Below are 21646 nucleotides of genomic sequence, written 5' to 3'. Positions count from 1 at the left end.
CCTTTGTGACCCTCAATTATCTTTTATGTGTAAAAAGACCTTGATAAGTGATTAATAGTTACTAAAATCATCTATTTAATTTTAGTAATAGGGGAGTGCAATTAGAACGAGAAGATACAATGTTTCGGAAAAAATCAAACAAGGTTATATTTTTCTAAAACTTTTTTTGTTAGTTTATAAATATGTTAAAGTAAAAAGTTCTACTCACAAATTTCGCCGTTAATTGTTTATTAATTGTTTAAACAATAACAATTGTTTTGTATAAATAATGTTAAGAATATGGGTGAATTTAACATTTTATTTTGATAAAAAATGTTTTTATTTTAGTTTTGATTATGCTGAACCCGAATCTGACATTACAATTTGCAAATTCAAAATGGCGGATTCAAAATGGCGGATTTTTTCCTAAAATTCCTTAAAAAGCAGTTGTAAGATCCGAATTTTTTTTATAAAACGTGTTTGTTTACATATATGTGGATATTTTTGAGAGGTTGCTGAACCTGAATCAAATTTTGATAATTTAAATTATAAAATGGCAGATCCAAAATGGCGGATAACTTAAAAAATAGTTGTAAAATCATAATTTCTTTACAAAATGTATTTATTTCTACATATATTTATTTTTGAGAGCTTTGATAAACCTAGCTTAAATGTTAACATTATAAACTATAAAATGGATCCAAAATGCGGATTTTCTAAAAAGAACATAAAAAAGAACATTTTTCTAAAACATTTATTGTCTTTATTTTTAACAGGTTGTTGAATCTGAATTAAAGATTAAAAATTTAAATTTCAAAATGGCGGATCCAAAATGGCGGATATTTAAATGAAAAACAAGTAGAATCCAATCAAACAAATATGGAATTTCATTCTTAAAAAAAAAAGATAAAAAAATAATTTTCACAAAAATATAAAAAATTAAAATGTATTAGAAAGAAAGAACCAATTATTCAAAATCTATCTCTTCAATATTTAAAAAATTTTTGCAATGGAATCATAAATAAAAAGTTATTCTTAGTAAAAAGCTCTGCATATTCTAAAACTTTAAATGCAATCATAAAATATCAATTTTTATCAATTTTGTACAAGATATGTCAATAAATAAAAATTTCAGGAGTAAAATACCTATATTTTTCATAATACTGAAAATTGTTATTATGGAAAGTTGTTCAGAATTAAAAACGATGTGTCAATATGCAATTACACTTTTATGCAAATTTTTTACATAATACCTCGTATAATATTGATAAAATATAATATTTTATATTTGCATATTAAGTGTTAGACCATGCACAGCTATTTATGACGAATAACTTTCTTCATAAAATTAATAATAAATCAGTTATCATAAATAATAAGTGAAAATTTAATGATGTTTGGTATCATTAATTTGAAACAATATTAAAAAAAACAAATTTTCGATTAAAAGGATATAATTACATATTGGAACATACTTTTTAATTCCAAACAACTTTTCTTTATAAAAATTTTCGATATTGTGAAATATAAAGGTACTTTACTCTTGAGTGAAATTCATATTTTTTGACATACCTCGTACAAAATTAACAAAATTTGATATTTTATGGTTGCATCTTATGTTACGTACGATGCAGAATATTTTATAAAGAATAACTTTTTTTCGTAAAACTGATATTAAAAAAAGTTATCAATAGGTTCCAAGTTACGCAGACATACTGTATAAGAGCTAAAAAACAATTTTTTTGTTGAACATTTATTATTTTTGAAGCTTATTATTACATTAATTTTAGGTAAGTTTTACAGAAAAAAGCTTTGATCACTCTGTATATACATTTTTTCAGCTGGTAATTTTCGGTTTTTGTATTACATTTTTGGTATCTTTCTTAGTTTTCTCAAAAAGAAATTGTTTATTTCATTTTTAATCTAAAATAATTCAGTGTTTTTTAAAGATTACATCCTAGGCTTTAAAAAAATATTAAAAAAATTGTATTAGATTTATTCAAACTTGAGTAATACCGTCTTAAATTGGTGGGAATTCTGTAGAACTACGAAGTTTTTAAAAATTACATTTTTTGAGACAGCGTATTATTTGAATTCAATTTTTGAGATTTTTTTGAATGAAACATCGTTTAGTAAGATGATTGAGAGGTAAGTTGTGCAAATTTGAGAGCTTTGTAAGTAAAATTGTATTAGTTACACATTTTTAAATCATTTTTAAACAAAATTCATGTAAGTCTCACTTTCCGCCCACACCGTACTTATGTCCATACATTTTATTTCTTTTTATTACAACCATAAGATAGCTTATTATATCTTCTTTCATGTCCAATTTGTAAAATTTCTTTTGATCCATTAGTTAAAGAATTATATTAAAAAAACTCAACCGTGCACTTCTTCCAACGCTAGTTTACATTGCGCCAATGTGTGTGAGAAGGGTGACTTTAGCGTTATAAATAAAAAATTACAGAAGCTAGAGATTTAATTTTAGAAAAATCTTTATATAAGGTTTTTTTTGTAAAATTTTCTGAATTTTTCAATGGTCAAGTCAGTTTTTTTCTAAAAATTATATTTTCGGAGGTATTTAAAAAAACATCTAACTTCGCTGTTCATTTGTTTAATAAAAAATGAAGCACCCACTTCTCGAGTAGAACTTTTTGATATGTTGTTTATTAAACATTTCTTAATGAAATTACAAAAAGTTTTATCTTGTTTGATTTTTTCCGAAGTGAAAATCTAAATGCACTCCCCTATAACGTCTAAATATACCAATTTTAACTTTCTTTGCGCTTCTTTCAAGATTTCTAAAAAATAATTTTCTAATTATCTTTATTATGAGTTTCTTTCTATTCTTTTTACTCATTTGCCTATCATATAAGTAGTCTCCCTGTCTCCCTCGATTGTTTTATTGAAAGGCCTCCCTGGGCCTCTATTCCCATGGGCGTAACGCAGTGGCGGATCCAAGGGGGGCGATGGGGGCGATCGGCCCTCCTCTCAAACCAAGTGATTTAACTTTTTTTTTCCAAACAGATAATTAGACATTTTTTATAATAGATTTTATAATATTGACTAAGATATATGTATTAATTACATATATCTATATAAATATATATACCTATAAATATAAATTTTATATTATATGAATTATAAATAAATTTTATTAGTACAGGACAAAACGTTCACTTCAGTCGAAAGCCGGAGTGGAGGATGGACAGCAATGTTCACCTCAAACATCGGCCCAAACAAAGACTGGACACGGATCACCTCAGAGAAATCGACCAAAACGCCTCAGACCCTGTGGTGCCGAGGTAAAAAAAGGAGGAAGGCCAGGAAGATACCTACGAGCCTACGGGAGCCACCCATACCTCTCCAGCCCCTCCCAAAACAAAGGTGAAGGTGCTCGCATCAGAGTCTCTGACAATAGTTCCACCTCCAAAAGTGGACAGGAACCGACAGGCGCCGATGTGAAGCGCCTTCACCCAAGCACTTCCACGGAAGGCAGGCTGCAGAGGCACAAGAAAGAACGCAGAAGCGGAAACGCCACTGCCCCTTCCCAAAGCTTCGCAGAAGTCGCCGTGACACACCTTAAGGTCGCTATCATAGATTAGGTAAACCCGTAAGGCAAGGTCACTCGGTCTCTGCTGACCGGGAAGACCTTATCAAACGCAGCCTGATGGAGGAATTGGACAGAGCAATCTTGTCCAACTCCAACAGTCAAGCAAAAGCCACACGTTTAAATCGTGGACCTATTCTGGTGAGATCATCAGAGTAGTATGTGGTGACGACTGAGTGGCTGGAAAAGGTTATAGATGACTTCAAACCGTGGGAGGAAGCGTCACTAGCTGTTATAAGTCAGGATAAGCTCCGGAAGCTTACCAAAGCCTCTCTATGGATCTCGGGGGATGTTACTACCACCTCCGATTTCCCAGAAAGAGTGCTGCAGAGGCTAACGGCGTAAAGTCCAGACATGTCAGTTACGAGACAGTGCACCTTCCACCACGAGGTAAAGACTGATCCAAACGGACACCTGTTCGTCTTTGGAATCGGAGACGAGGGCATGGCTGTCGATAAGAAAAGCCCAATGAGGCTGAGCTACGCGTCCAAGGGAACCTACTCAGCAGCCGGAGACGGTCACTGAGACTGAGACACCCATGGTCCACAGCAGGACGACGACCCTCAGATGGTGGTCGACGAACCCTGCAGAGGAAGCGCAAAGTGACTAAGGTTGCCGCCTCCTCAATCGAGGAGGAAATGAACGCCTAAAAGAATTAGTACGACACCTTCACCATGGCCAAGGACATCGGGAAAAAAGTACAATATTTTAATTAGAAGGATGTAATTGAACATTAAAACAAATTTTTTAATTCCAAACAACTTTTCTTAATAACAATTTTCGATATTCCACCTGTTTCGAGACACCTGTTCGTCTTTGGAATCGTAGACGAGGACATGGCTGTCGTTAAGAAAAGACCAATGAGGCTGAGCTACGCGTCCAAGGGAACCTACTCGGCAGCTGGAGACGGTCACTGAGACTGAGACACCCATGGTCCACAGCAGGACGACGACCCTCAGATGGTGGTCGACGAACCCTGCAGAGGAAGCGCAAAGTGACTAAGGTTGTCGCCTCCTCAATCGAGGAGGAAATGAACGCCTAAAAGAATTAGTACGACACCTTCGCCATGGCCAAGGACATCGGGAAAAAAGTAATTATTATTCAATGCAATCTCCAACACAAAAAGGTGGCAACGACGACAATCTGCCGTGACCTGGATGTAACGGAGAATGCAATAGCATTAATCCGAGAACCTTGGATAACTAAGACCAAAATAACTGGTTTTATCAGTCTAAATGGTCAAATCTTCAGCTTAAAAAACAACCAACAACCGAGAACAGCAATATATGTTCCCAGAAAAATCAAAGCCTCCCCCTCGTGAAGCTTTGCACCTCAGACATAACTGCGGTTAAAGTAAAATTGCCATGGTCAAAAGGCAAAAATAGAGTTAATACTAGCATCGGTTTACCTACCCTCAGTTGCAGTCACCGTACCACCAACAAAGGAGATGGAAGATCTGGTAGACCATTGTCTCAGCCAGAAGGTAGAACTTATGACCAGGAAAAACCTACGCTTAACAGTTGGTTTTTTAACTGGCCATTGTCAAGTAAGAAAACACCTTCACACACTGGGGCTAGGAGACACACCTCTATGCAGGAGGTGTGAACGAGATGACGAAACTGTCGAGCATGTTCTATATTCTATATGAATGGCTGGAGTTTTCGTCAATACGAGAGTATGCGTTCGGCGACCTTTGTCCTACACGTGCCGACATAGGGGAGATGTTCCCTGGTTATTTGTCCACCTTCCTGGAAATGGTAGGATGAACAATGAGCTAAGGACGACAGCCCCCTGGGAGGATGCACAATGGGTCAATTGTGGCCTAAGTGCTGTGGGACTTGACTCACCCTTCGTACTCTAAAGATACAGAGATAGTACGAAACTTTTCCGGTGGGTCGGTAGACTAAAAAAGGCCGGCGTAGTAGAAAACTATCTAAAGATTTAGCCGATCGGCCCCCCCTCTTAACACTTCTGGATCCGCCGCTGGCGTAACGTAATAACGTAAGTAAGGGGTGCAATAATTTTTTTTAACAATTTTGTTCTTTTTATTTTTGTGTAGATATGACTGTCTGTTTTTTTAATATGACAGTCAAGTAAGTTGTTATTGTTCAAGCAATCTATATAGTGTAATAGGTAAGATTTGTAGTTTTCTTTGGGTTGTTCTTCTTTAATATTAGGCCGGCAGCTGGTGTTTTCTGGTAATTAAATATGTAGTTAAAATATGTATTTATACTTAGGTAAATACCGTTAAAGCAGGACATAATATTGTATGTGTTAAAATTAATTTTATCAATTTTTTAATAACATTTAACCTCACAGGGACCTCCCTCTTACCGCATGCTTGCATTAATAACTGATGTAGAATAGCTTTTATAATTAATCTTGTTATTAGAATTACTGATACTAAAAGAACTTTATAAAAACACAGTTAGATCTAAAATTACTTTAGGTATACAGTTCAAAACTTTTAAAATTCAGCACAAAATGCAAGCATGTCCCCGCTCTTTTTTTATTAAAAATACAAAATCTAAAAATATTTTTTTAACCGAGTCTTTTGATTAGTACACTTATGCTTGGAAAATGAATTGCACAACACAACAATTAAAATACTGATACACTTAACTCATTTTCTCCTTCTTCCGTATTTTCTTCGTCACTATCATCGCCCAATTCAATAATAAATTTATTTTCACCATTAATGTGGAAGTGCCCAATCTTCTTATAATATTCTTCCACTTTGATCACTTTGGCGATTCTTTTCTGCCAGTCTACTTTGGTAATATTGGCTACTTCTTTTTTAATTATCTCAACTACCTTTTTGTCAAATTTAGGAAATTTATTTGAACGCCTTATACTTGGTTTTAATTGTCCCCAAATTAACTCAATAGGATTGAAAACACAAAAGTAGGGGGGAAGTCTCAATATAGTGTGTCCATGCTTTTCGGCAATACTCTCTAGAGCGTATAATTTTCTAAATTGCTTCGTGTGTAGAACTTCAATAAGTTGTTTTTTTGTGTAAAAATCTTCGAAATACAAATCATTTTCCATTAAAAAATTTTGCAGGTCAGCTTTCTTTGAAGATGTATTTGGTATTTTAGTGAGCTGTCGGGAATGATAGGAAGCGTTGTCAAGCACTATTACGCTGTTTTTCTCCAAGTTTGGGATCAGCGAGTTTTCAAACCAATCTTCAAAAATGTCAGCTTCCATATTCTTGTGGTAGTCAACGTTACAATCTTCCATTTTCTTCCCACATAATTTTAAAGCATTCGGAACCCATCCCTCACTTCCTCCGCAATGTACAATAATTAGTCGCGAGCCTTTATTTGCAGGCATTTCTGGTATGCACATGCTTGAACCATCTGTCCATCCTTTCTTTACTGTATCGTGGGTATCATACCAAGTTTCATCTAAATAATAAATTCTCCTATTTTCTTGCCTATCTTTAGTAATTTCTTCTAGGTACATATTACGTCTGTTGACTATTCTTTGGCTTTCCATAATTGATTGACGTTTATTTATTTTTTTGAACTTAAAGCCCATTTTTTTTATCCAATTTTGAAGAGTTTTCTCACAGCAGTTCTTATTTCGACCGGTTGTTTCCAATTTCTTTCTTATTATTTCTATTGTAGGTATTTCATTGCTTTTGTAGCAGTCGTATATTGTGGTTTTCAATAGTTTTACAAGTGAAGGATTTAAAGGTCTTGAAAATTTGTAGTCACATTGTTTCTTGCGATGATAGGGTTCATTTTTAACTATTTTATATACAGTAGAAAATGGAATTTCTGTTAAATCAGAGGTGGCTTGTGCCAATAGTGTTTCATCGAAGCCGAATTTCGTACGTAGATTTTTGTATACATTCAAACATACTTGCTGTGTTTCTGCATTTAAATGCATTCGAATCTTCTTTACGAGCTCTTTTTTTTAGTAATTACATTCACACTAGCACTGGCAATTTCTACAATATCAGCGTTATCGTACGCGATATTTACATTATCCCACGGGCGCCACATCACTATTCACATGAATTAAATTACAATAATCAACACTTGACACTCTCCAAACGAAATACTAAACCAATATTTAAAATAATTACAGCAAACAAAACACTCGTATCACTTAACACACGTACACTCCAGTACTAATACACTGCTAGGCTACCGAACTAAAACTAATGTTTTGCACGAAACTTGTGAATAGATATGCGGGAGGTCTGGCCGTAAAAACACAGATGCTTTTCAAAGGGCCGCTTCTTAAACGTTTGACCTAACATCTATATTTGAAGAATATCATATTTCACCGGCTTAAAGCTATTCTACAGTATTTTTTACTTGGACTATATCAATCGTTTTCGTGGTCATCCCACTGATCTTCATCCTGTTGGGGAAGCGCCTCTCGCCGTCCTTACTACCTACTCTATTTGTTGTTATTCGACTTATGACTCCATTTCATGGAGTTCCATTCTACTCTTCTGTTTTTTTACCCAGTTATTACTATTGTCCACCTTGCATCTCCATCGTATATCTGCACTTCTAGATCTGCCCCATAGTGTCTTACCATGGATTTTTAGAAGGGTTTTCATCTCTGCTGTTTCTAACATTCTTTTTGTCCTCTGTGTATCAGGTCGTGTTTCAGTCGCGTTACTCATTATTGGTCTGATGGCTGTTTTGTAATTTCTGCCTTTCATTTCTTTTCCGATATTTACATTTCTGCATATTGTTTCATTCAGGCAACATGCCTGAATAAAGAAAATTCAATATGATATGATAGAATAAAAAAAAACTCAAAGCTATAGAAAGACAAATGTTGGGAATATCGCTAAGAGATAAAAAGACGAACAATTGGATAAGAGACAAAATCGAAACAACAGAGGCTGTCGAACATGCATTGAAATTAAAATGGAAATGGGCTGGGCACTACGAAAGATATCAGGATAGAAGATGGAATATGGAATAAAGAAATTGGCCGCTGGATACCATATACTGCAAAAAGATCAAGAGGTCGACCGCAAATGAGATGGAAAGATGACATTGAACAAAGCGCAAGTCCAATGTAGAAAAGGCAAACAGAAAACAGAGACAAATGGAGACAAATGAGGGAAGCCTATATTCAGCACATGAATAGATTTTGGGCTATAGATAGATGGGCAACCTGAGGCTCTGTTTACTCTATTCACTTGGTCTTCCACTTCTGTTTCCATAGCTAGATAGTGTAATGTCTAGATATTTAAACTCCACCACTTGTTCTATTAGCTTACCATCCAGCTCTTATTTACATCTTAGTAGATTTGCTGTTAATGTTCGTGGTTCTTAATTACCCATATATGGCTCTTCGTTACCTTTTCTTTTTTCCTACTAGAGATGCATCATCAAGTCAAACTAGTTTGATTTTACTCAATAAACTTGACTTGACTTAAAAACCAAACCTTTTTTGTAAAAAAGTTTGACTTGACTTCGATATCTTATTAGGTTTGACTTGAAATCAAACTTCTTCAAACAGTTTGAAGTTTGAATATCATATTACGCAACGTGTTTATTTCCAATTCTAATTAAGAGCCTTTTGTTTTGACTTATTTGGATAGGTCTGATTCTGTACACTGCTACTCCCCGCAAATTAGTTATAGTTCATATTTAGAAGTATATGCTTGGCTTGTTTGTTACCTTTTACGGCTCAGAATACATACCAGAACAAATTGAGTCTGATTTTGAATGTAGGTATTCCCACTGCAAAAATTAAGTGAAACAAAAACTTGTGGACGAAACAGAATTAATTAAGAAAAAGAAATATACTGATTTATTTGATGTTGCATATAGGCAAGGCGAAAACGGCGGGTTCGTTGGAAAAAATATTCCCTTGAGATTTTTTTGCATAATCACATTTGTAATACACCCCAGAATAAGGTTCAAGAAGTCGCCCACGAGAAAAGTGGTCCAATTTTTTTAATCAAATGGCAAAAATTATCAAGGTCAAAAAAGGTCTCTTGTAATTTTTCTCTAAAGTTGATGGTTTTTGAGTTATAAGCAATTAAAAATTTAAAAAACGCAAAATGACCATTTTTAAGACTTAATAACTCGGTTAAAAATTATCATGAAAGTCAGAAAGTGACTAAATCAAAGTTTAAAGCCCCCCTACATGATCCTGAAGAAATTTGTGTCATTAATTTATTACTAAACTGTTATTTTTAATTATTAGCAATAAGCCGTAAGAGCGTATTGACGCGCTGTAAATGTGAGTGCGAGTAAGATTTCCCATTGGACTGCCGGAATGGCATCTCTCTCACACTCACCATAGACGGCCGCCTAGTACGTGCTGGCGCTCATTATTATCACTTAAAAATAACAGCTTAGTAATAAAATTATGACAAAAATTTCTTCAGGATCCTGTAGGGGGTGCTTTAAACTTTGATTTAGGCACTTTCTGACTTTCATAATAATAACTTTTAACCAATTTATTAAGCCTTGAACATCGCTATTTTTCATTTTTTTCAATTTAAAATTGTTTATAACTCGAAAACGATCAACTTTAGAGAAAAATTACAAGAGACCTTTTTTGTCCAGAATGGTCAAAAAAAACTTAAAAAAAAATTGTACGGGCCAAAAATATTGATTTTTTGCAATTTGTTTAAAAAAAATTGTTAAAAAAAATTGTACCACTTTTCACGTGGGCGACTTCTTGAACCTAATTCTGGGATGTCTCACGAATGTGATTATGCAAAATGATTTCATAGGAATATTTTTTCTAACGAACCCGCCGTTTTGCACAGATTTCTTTAAAAAAACATATGATGCAAAGTCACAAAAAATTCATTGAACCTACTCTGTCAAAATATATTTATATTTTTTTGTTGTTCCTTCATAAATTTTTGGTTGAAGTAGATTAAAAATTACACTTGGTATGATAAAAAACCATCCAACGAATTTTTTGTTGTAATCTAACAATCAAATAGAAGAAATAAAAAAGTGGATAGAATTCATAACATTGTCAACGATTACCGATAAGATGAAACTTTTGCCAGCAAGCAAGCGTAAAAGAATCATTTTCTTGAATTTACAACTATATTTTGACTTTAATCGCTTCCCGTATCAAGATCAAGTTACTTTTTTATGGGACTCATTATATTTTTAATTTTGTTATTTTAATTATTGGCAACTAACATTTCTCTCTCGATAAAAAAAATATTTTTCAAACTCTTTCAAACAGTTTAATTTTCAAACCTGTAAACATTGACTTGACTTGAATTATTTATCAGAAGTCAGAAGGATTGACTTGAGTTTGACTTGAAATTAAGTCAAACTCAAGTCAATTTCAAACATTCAAGTCAAACTTGTGCAACTCTATGTCCTACCAACCTGAGTTGCGCTTCTCCGATTGTAATAATAATTGTAATATTTATTTCAGTTAAGGAAAATTGCAGCGATGATACTACTGGTTTAATTATGTACTTTTCTGGAATGGTTAAACAACATCAAGGGATTTTGCACACTAAGTTACCATCTAATGACATAAGCATTCAAAAGATTTGGCTGGAGTTTAATTCCTTTAACTGTTTTAAGTTAAAAAATAAACCAAAAATATTTATATATGATGTAAGTACTATTGATTTTCTTTTAAAATATATCGTTAGACACTAGTGGAGTCTGTTTGAAAATTATTTAAAAACCTATTTGATCTTAAAAAAGTATTTACTGCTTTTAACTATTGATACAGCTATTGACTATAATGCCATTTAATAAAGAATTAAGACGTTCAAGAGATTTTATTGTTTCATATGATCAATTGATCTCTAAAAATAATAAAATCAAAGAGTGCCACTACATAGAGCTATGCATTTTTGAGATCGGGTTAGATCTGTCAACGGGTTAAATCTGTCGACTTTCCTATTTTTTTTATGTAACCCAAAAACATTATTCGCATAATTTAAAATACATATACACTACGTGTCATTAAAAAGAGGCCGCCTAAATTTTCTGGCAATTTTTAATGTTAACGAACCCTACAATAAATTAATTATCATTAAGAAAAAGAAAATAATCGTTTTCGTTTTGATTCAATTCGAGTCTCTTGCCATCCTCTGACACGGTGTTTCTGGATCTTTATCCTTTATCAAAGAGGCTATTGCAAGTAGACTGAATTGAATCAACTCGAGACGAAGAAGAACTGCATCTATTAAAATATCTGCAGTATATTGTGGTTAGACTGTCCTCTAACGGGGAATGACAAAATAAATAAAATAAATTTCGACCACGAGTCAGGATTCTGTTAACCGAGATACTATAGTATCAAGCGGCGCCGCTAGGAGGAGCTTCTCCAACAATGCGTCTCAGAATACTTTAAGAACACTTGGTCATTTTGTACTCTAAACCGAGTAAAGCATGAAAAAGAAAAAGAAAATAATCGTTTTCGTTTTGATTCAATTCGAGTCTCTTGCCATCCTCTGACACGGTGTTTCTGGATTTTTATCCTTTATCAAAGAGGCTATTGCAAGTAGACTGAATTGAATCAACTCGAGACGAAGAAGAACTGCATCTATTAAAATATCTGCAGTATATTGTGGTTAGACTGTCCTCTAACGGGGAATGACAAAATAAATAAAATAAATTTCGACCACGAGTCAGGATTCTGTTAACCGAGATACTATAGTATCAAGCGGCGCCGCTAGGAGGAGCTTCTCCAACAATGCGTCTCAGAATACTTTAAGAACACTTGGTCATTTTGTACTCTAAACCGAGTAAAGCATGAAAAAGAAAAAGAAAATAATCGTTTTCGTTTTGATTCAATTCGAGTCTCTTGCCATCCTCTGACACGGTGTTTCTGGATCTTTATCCTTTATCAATTTTTAATTATCATTAGATCTTTGTGTAATGTTTAAGAATATGTTCAAAAGCAGTATGCAATCATTAACAAATGTCATAAAAAACTTCTCCCAACAAAGTGATGATTTTAATGGAAAATTAAAAAAATTAACATTGTAAATTTTTTCTGGTTTCTTTATAAAAATTACACTAAATCGCTATTTTTAATATTCTGTATCACCACCTATATTTCGAATTACACTCCTCATTCGATTTGGCATTGAATTGATCAAATTCTGGATATTGTCTTGAAGAAAAGCTTCCCATTCTTACATGAGCGCCAACCGAAGCTGCTCATGATTTATTGGAGCAGGTACATATTCTACTTCTTAGTCTCCGTTCGAGTTGAACCCAAATATGCCCAATCGGGTTCAAATCCGGGCATTGAGCTGGCTTATTCATTTTTGGCACAACGACGGTTTCCAGGTATTGCGTTACCATCCTGGCTACATATGGCCGCGCGTTGTCTTGCATGAAAATAAAGTTTTCACCCACAAACCCAGCAAAAGTCATTACATGCTAGTCTAGAATTTCGCTAATGTATCGGTTAGCATTCGACACTCCTCTATCGATAAACCTCTATCAATAAATTCCTGCCCAAAATATTACCGAACCTCCTCCAAAAGTAACACGTACTCTTCGAATAGAAGCATCATATTCTTCCCCACGTCTTTTGTATGTTTTGATGCGACTATCTGAGCCATAAAGAACCATCCTGGACTCATCACTAAACAAAACGCTTTTCTAATCTTCTATCGTGCAATGCTCGTGGTCTCTAGCAAACCGAAGTCGGCGTTGTCAATGTGCTGCTGTTAACCAAGGTCTTTTTGCTGGACAGCGGGCCCCTAGACCAAAGTTCCTCAACCTTCTCACGGTAGAAGTGTTTAATGTCCACCCGTGAGCACTTTAAAAACGGTTTCGGATTGCTCTAGCCGTAATGAAACGATTTTGCAAAGAAGTTCGTTGTAAATAACGGTCTTCCCTGACCGTCGTGATTCTTCACGGGCCTGATCCTGGTGATCGTTCGTGAGATCCAGTCTCTACGAATCGTTGTAATGTTTTTTGGGCCATACAACAACTGACTCCAAGCTGCCTGGCCACCTCTCTTTGGCTCATTCTATTCTATTATTAATCAAAGTAACAATTTGAACAGATCTAGCAAATCTCTCAGCCATAGTTTTAAATTAAAAAATTGCACAAGTTCACTCTTTGAACAACCATATACTAATGAAAGATTTTTGAAAAATGGAGCAGCCATATTTTAAGAAAAATAAGGTAGGTACAAACAACACGTACAATATCCGAAGTCTTAAAATTGATATCAATTTTGCAAACTGATTACCCTTAATTATTGTCCTGTTGGCACCGTTTAGCAGTGCCTAAAAGTGTTTCTGCATTGTGGGAGTTTAGTTACAATAGAATACACTAGGTTTGTTTCAACATGAACTTTTGGACGGTCCAGAAACCGTCACGAAACTACTTGTACCGTTTGTTGTGCGCATGTTCGTAATTGTATCGCCCAGTTATCGTCCGATGACGGTAATATGGAAACCGATGTTGGAACGGTTATCTGACTGAAAATTGATTTATCTATCAATCAATATGTATATTGTTGTTGGTATATCCAATGATAAAAACCAAAGACGTATGCCGTAGATATATTAATATTATGTGACACATGACAGAAGCTCGAAACAAATAAAAATCAATGAAAAACCCTATTGCCCGATTACTGAAATGGTCATCACGAAACCGTCACTAAAAGATCACAATTCTCTAACACTTCTGCTCTCTTATTCGCTGATGATCTTAAATGTTATCAAATCATTAATAATCAAGATGATGCAATATCATTGCAATCAGATTTAGATAATTTAGCCAATTGGTGTCTTGATAATGGGATGGATTTGAATGTCAACAAGTGTCACATTATCCAGTTTTGTCGGAATCATCATTTATCAGTATTTAATTATACCATAAATGATCAATTATTGGATACGGTAGACTCAATTAAAGATTTAGGTGTTGTTCTTGATTCCTCTCTGAGCTTTAACCATCACATCAACAATATTACTCAAAGATCCATGAAAATGCTTGGCTTTGTTAAAAGGACAACTCGTGATTTCACGAACGTGTTCGCTATTAAAATGCTCTATTGTTCTTTAGTCAGGACGCACTTTGACTACTGTTCTCCAGTTTGGTCCCCACATTATTTACACCTCAAGAACAAACTTGATAGTGTTCAACATAATTTTCTTAGATATATTGGGTTCAAAAAACACATCAATTATAATTATACAGATATGGAACGATTTTTGAATATCTCTTCTCTGGATGTCCGTAGGAAGCGTAAAGATCTTACAGTATTGTTTAATATTATCAATGGCATATATTACTGCCCTGAACTCCTTGCTAAAATATTGTTGTTTGTTCCACCACGATCAACAAGACAAATTCAAACCTTTCATATTTCTTTTCATAGATATAATTACTCATATTTTACTTTTGTTCCTAGAACACTATAAATATTTAATTTGGTTAAATGGGTCTTAAAAACATCAACAGAGTTACCAAAAATTAAAAGGTCATCTAGGGAGTTAGCAAGTCTTATTAGGCTACGGCTCCACGGGCTGGAAATTGACGCTAGCAGTAGCCGCAAAACGAACTTGAGGTTCCGCAGAACGGAATAGGAATAGCCGAACCGTACCGACTACGCACAAGTCCTGTAGTCCGTACAGTTCGGCTATTCCTATTCCGTTCTGCGGAACCTTAAGTTCGTTTTGCGGCTACTGCTAGCGTCAATTTCCAGCCCGTGGAGCCGTAGCCTAATAAGACTTGCTAACTCCCTAGATGACCTTTTAATTTTTGGTAACTCTGTTGATGTTTTTAAGAACCATTTAACCAAATTAAATATTTAGCAATGTCATAACCTTGTTATTTGTTAGTAATTAATGTTTTGTAATTATTTTACTTTGTCATGTCTTTTTAAATGTTTTGTACTATCTCATTTTATTCTTATATATTCAACACTGTAATTATCAATATCTTATTAATGTATTACCGAATTGGGCTTGCCCGTATAAATAAATAAATAAAAACAATTCTTGTTGGAACAGTGGGAAGGACGATCATATTTTTGTTGGAACGGATTTTGTTTACTGCGCAGGAGCGTTACCGTTTCGCGACGGTTTTCGGTCGTGTTGGAACAAACCTATTGTGTAAACTTAAAATTATTGAAAAATTCTTATAAAATTCTAGGTGGCAACTTTTTAATGTCGCGTAGTGTATATGTTACACTCAAACTCCGAATTCGGACAATGCGACAATATCCGAAATTTTTATTCACTTCGCGATGTGGACAACGTGAATTACCCACGTCGCGGAGTGAGGATTTCATTCGGACATTGGCCGAAGCGAAATACCCAGAACGCGTTGTGGGTAAACGAAAGCACTCAATAATCACTCAAACCATAATACCCATAACCGGTTTGTGGGCAATCTATTTTACCCACGTCGGGTTGTGGGTATTTGTAATTTGCGCAAACGCCGAAAAGCCTCCAAACACAACCATACCCTACATTAATTCCGTGATAACAAATAAAATAAAATTAAATTTTTCTTGAAATTCCATTTACACTGAGCGGCACAAAAAATGGCCACCCCGCAAAATGGGTAATTTTTGATGTCGTGAATTTTCTAAATCTGTCGTCCGATTTAAGTGATTTTTTTAACATTTTATAGCCTTATTCTTTAACAATGTCGCTGTAATAAAATTATTACTAGACAGGTAAATGATCATTGTATACCGGGTGTACCAATCAAACTGTGTTTTATTCTCAAAGTTCACCACACCCTGTGTAATATTCTAGCATTTATAAAATATTGAAATTAAAACCCAACTATAGCCGCAGGTTTTCTTAACATTCTGTTTTTTGATTCATTCGCTTATGTTGGATAATAAAAAAGTTAGGTACTTTAACAACTAGCCATGTTCTTCCTTAATACAGGGTGTTTCTAAATAAGTGCAACAAACTTTAAGGGGCAAATCTGCATAAAAATATAATGGCCGTTTGCTTTATAAACACATGTCGGCAAATGCTTCGTTTCCGAAATACTGGATGTTGAATTATTTTCTTACAAACTGACGATTTATTTATTGATCTAAAACCGGTTAAAATATGAAAATGAAATTTGGTAGGTTTTAAGATACAGTTATTGCACATTTTTTGACATTCAATTAAGGATTTTATATTCTCCATTGGCGCGCATACGGGTAATATGACGGGTAATATTACCCGCATGCACGCCAATGGTGAATATAAAATTCTTAGTTGTATGTCAAAAAATGTGCAATAATTGTATCTTAAAAGTTACCAAATTTCATTTTCATATCTCAACCGGTTTTAGAGCAATAAATAAATCGTCAGTTTGTAAGAAAATAATTAAACATCCAGTATCTCGGAAACGAAGCATTTGCAGACATGTGTTTATAAAGCAAACTGCCATTATTTTTTTATGCAGATTTTCCCCTTGCAGTTTGTCGCACTTATTTAGAAACACCCTGTACAGGGTGTTTCGAACATGGCTAGTTGTTAAAGTACCTAACTTTTTTATTATCCAACATAAGCGAATGAATAAAAAAACAGAATGTTAAGAAAACCTGCGGCTATAGTTGGGTTTTAATTTCAATATTTTATAAATGCTAGAATATTACACAGGGTGTGGTGAACTTTGAGAATAAGACACAGTTTGATTGGTACACCCGGTATACAATGATCATTTACCTGTCTAGCAACAATTTTATTACAGCGATATTGTTAAAGAATAAGGCTATAAAATGTTAAAAAAATCACTTAAATCGGACAACAGATTTAGAAAATTCACATCAAAAATTACCCATTTTTTGGGGTGGCCATTTTTTGTGCCACTCAGTGTATTTTAATTAAAAAAAAACAAACCGTAAAATACAGCAAGTATTTTATTGAAAATAGAAAAAAATATTAAATTAAACGTTTCCATACATAGGTATACGTCTTTTATTTGAATAAAAAAACTCATACAGAAGTAAAAACTTCAAATTGTATTCTGGTATAAAATCGTTTATTAAAAACTATCTAAAATGTCATCCAAATGGATTGCAAAAACGTTTTCGTTCTAATTCAGAACATCTTCAGTGCATTCTGCTGAGTAGTTTGAAACTAGCACACTATTTAAAGTGTTAACCCCATAATATATGGTTAACATAATTATTAGGGAGCGGATTTATATGTAATCAATTTTGATGAAATATGCGCATATATATGCAGTAAAAAATTACGAAATATGCGCAAGATATGCACAAAAATTAAAAAAAAAAGAATGTGTGTGTACTTTGTACGCACGTAAGAAGTTATACTTCTATTATATGATTTAAACGAAATTAATATACTTTTTATTTACATTTTGTTTAAATATTAAACTAATTTATACTTACTACTTCTCAAACATTTTTATTAGAACAGTGCCAAAAATTAAAATAATAAAAGAATAAAACACACACAAACACATTAAACAAGCCACAAATGATGTCTGAACATTAATTGTCGAAAATTTTTTTAACTAAATACGTATTTTCTGAAAATACAATTATATAATAAATATACTTACAATCATAAAATGTATTAAAACAAACAAAAAAGAAAGTTTCTATTGGGACTCGAACCAGCGCTGATAAGCGCGGTTGGTATTGGAATTCATTCGCCTTCAACGCTTAGCCACGGACACTATGTGTCATTATTTACGAAGATTGACTAACTAAACGGATTAAACTTGTGATATTTTGATATTTTGAAAATTGATCAAATTATTTTAATTTTGAATTGAAATGATTTAGAATTGAAAAAAAAAAACAACAAAACGTAGAGTAAGAAAACAATATATTAGGTGAATATTGTTAGAAATTTTGATGGTAATCAAATTATATAAATAAAAGTATTACATACTATGTATTTTGGCAGATCAAATAGGTAGGTTTATACCCATGATACATTAACAATTATTACGTACCTGTTGCTTTTAAAAACTATTTAAAAGTCACTACAATATTATAAACTTTTTTGTTTCTGTCCTCACAACAATAAAACTAATATATTATACATTTGTTTACCTTTACTTTTACCTCCAAACCACAGCTGTCCTGCAGCTGCCATATCGGATAATTTTTGACATGTCATTTGAACATCCAATCAGAACAAAGTTATAATGCGCATGCGCCGGGCTGATAGGTTTAACATATAAAAATTCACCCTCTATCGCCGGTAAAGAAGTATAACTTCAAAAATGCTCATTTCGAGAAACCACAAATTTTCTGTTTTATTCTATTCTAGGGGGTTCTTTTATATGGGGGGGGCGGCAATCTTATTTATTATCTTTCAAATAAAATCGTTATTTTTCATATATGCAAATTATTCACATTTTTTACAAAAACTGATGCCAATAGTTACCTATTTAAAATAAAACAACAATATCACTATATACATATATCTTCGATTATAATTCACTACAATGTTTTTTCCAAATTTTTTACGAGACATTTTCTTTGATCAGATAAAATATTTTTATAACTTGAAAAACTCCTTTCAACATCAACGGAAGTAATTGGGGCGTATTAAAAATAACTTGTTAAAGCCCAAAATTCTACACCAAAATCAATTTCAAAATGTCCACTAAAAATTTCGTATATGTCCTCCAAAGTTTTAAAGCCGTTATTTTTTTCTAGAACCAATTCTAATTTCTTTTTAACTGAATTACCGATTTTACCGGGAACTTTCGAAATGTGTGCTTTAAAATTTCTAACTATTTCGACGGACTCTGTTAAAGACATTTTCCGATTTTCTAAATTATTTATGGTTTTTACTATAAAAGTATAATTCGTCTTGATAAAAGTTAGCTGGTTTGCCAATGAAGAAGTAGTTTTAACAATACGTTGTGTCTTTATAATAGCAGCACTGTCTTCGGCGTTAAATTCTAAAAGTAATTCCGTAATTGCCACAAAATGTTCAGCAGAAAAAATTGCAGCTTCCAACCAAGTTCTCCACCTATTCAGTACTGATTCGGGAGCTAAAGGTACATTAGGTAATTTGTTCCTGTACAACTAGACCTGTAAAGTACTTTTGACAAATACTTTTTTTACGCTACTTATTAGTACATTTACATCAGGGAATTCACCCCTAATATGTTCAGCTACTCTGTTACATCCATGCTCTAAACAAGTTACGTGAACTAAATTTGCATAAATTAATTTAATTTGTTGACCAGCTTTAACCATGTAATTTTACTAATTTTACTGATTTACGGGATCTGATCTAAAGCTTGAATATTTCAATTTCCGTTAGAAAATCGTAAAACTATGGTTGAAGGTGTAAATTCTCTTAACAACATACCTAGGTACTAAATATAATAAAAGTGAATAAAATTCGGATTTCCCGGTAAACCATCCTTCATCATTTTAACATCCTACAATCATTTTATAACGGCGTACTATAAGCACTATAAGTACTTTGTGTAAAGATCGGGTATTTTCTAAGAAAAAATGAAAAGGCATCTCTTCAGGTAGTTCCCGAATTAATAGATACGACAGCTTGTGCGGGGAAATATTTTGTGTCGAATTAAAAAATTTAAAATATTTTTTTTGGACTTAAATCTTTTAAATATGCACAAAATATGCATGTTCCTTTAAAAATATGCAAAATTTAGTAAAGTTCTCAAAAATGCGAAATATGCATGCAATATGCATTTAGCATAAAATCCGCTCCCTAATAATTATATTTTAATAGAATATGGTGACTACAAGTCGATGTTGTTAGATATAATAGAATACATGCTCAAAGAGCAACATGTTTCCCTGCTCGAAAATGCTAGGTACTTGCCAGTTCAATGGGCACAGACCAACAAACTACTCAGCAGAATGCACTGAAGATGTTCTGAATTAGAACGAAAAGGTTTTTGCAATCCATTTGGATGACATTTTAGATAGTTTTTAATTAACGATTTTATACCAGAATACAATTTGAAGTTTTTACTTCTGCATGATTTTTTTAAACTGTGGTATACCGCCAACTATTGGGATTTTCCCATTGATTTTTTTTATTTGAGTCTTTTTCATACATGTACCACTTGCAATGTTTATCACAGTTCTTTTCAGAAAATACTCACTTTACTTGTAAGAAGTGCTACCGTAACATTTAGAATTGTATTTTATGTTTGATTTTACAAATTTGCAAGATTTGCCCGAACAGTTCTTCTTGCATCCACATCTGATGAAATCTTGTTTGGACCCAGATGACATCATGCTTCTATACGGAGATTGAGGTGTTCATCAGGTACATCGTTTTTATTAATTTTATTACATGGGAGTGACATGTCTCGACCTGCACGTCTGAACCGTGAGAGACGGATTTCGGCGTTTGCGCAAACTAGAAATACCGACAACCCGACGTGGGTAAAATAGATTACCTACCCACGTCGGGTCATGGGTAGGTATTATGGTTTTGCTCGGTCTCCGGTAAACCTGTTTGTTTCGGCAATTGAATACAGTGAAACCCCGATAAGTCGGCCACCGATAACCCGGAAGTCCGGATAACTCGGACCGATTTTCATCACACAAAACAAACTTTTTTTCAATTTGACTGAGTTTTTTACCAATAAACGAACAACAACAACACTGTATACAACTGTAAGTAATTTAGATTACAACACAACAGAACACGACGTATTCTGAGGGACTAAAATCCTCAAATTGTTTTAGTGATAACAACTTTAGCATGGTTTTGATTAATATTCGTTCTATAAGATACAAAACTGATGAATTGTTTTTGTTCCTAGAGGAATTAGGGTTTCCCCCGGTAGTTGCGGTTACAGAGCACTGGCTTGAAGTCAACGAGCCTTTTTTTGTAGATAAATACACCACAATTGCTAGGTATGATCGTCCAAGCTCAGCTTATGGGGGGACACTAATTCTGTCTACGAGTAATGATTTCTCTTTGGTAACAAAATATGACTTTCTGTTAAGTGAAGCCTCCTTTGAGTTTTCCTTAGGTTATAATAAGAATCTTAATCTTTATATTATTTGCATTTATAGATCACCTGCCTCTTCCGTGGAACTATTTTTTCAGAACCTGCTAAATTTGTTAGATGACCTGCCCCATAAAAGTAGAACAATTTTATGCGG

At 33.7% G+C, this 21646-nt stretch overlaps 1 protein-coding gene across 2 annotated transcripts in view; it reads left to right on the top strand.

Moving 5' to 3' along the window:
* LOC114327987 (uncharacterized) overlaps positions 1-21646 on the top strand; it is a 46968-nt gene that overhangs the window by 9935 nt on the left and 15387 nt on the right. For both annotated transcript variants that reach the window (XM_050642017.1, XM_050642016.1), the window contains one exon: positions 10985-11172. In XM_050642017.1, coding sequence (XP_050497974.1) covers positions 10985-11172 — 188 coding nt within the window. The remainder of the gene's footprint in view (positions 1-10984; positions 11173-21646) is intronic.

Source organism: Diabrotica virgifera, chromosome 1 (assembly GCF_917563875.1).
Source record: "Diabrotica virgifera virgifera chromosome 1, PGI_DIABVI_V3a".
Taxonomy (NCBI): Eukaryota; Metazoa; Arthropoda; class Insecta; order Coleoptera; family Chrysomelidae; genus Diabrotica; species Diabrotica virgifera.
This window is presented reverse-complemented; position numbering and strand designations above follow the sequence as displayed.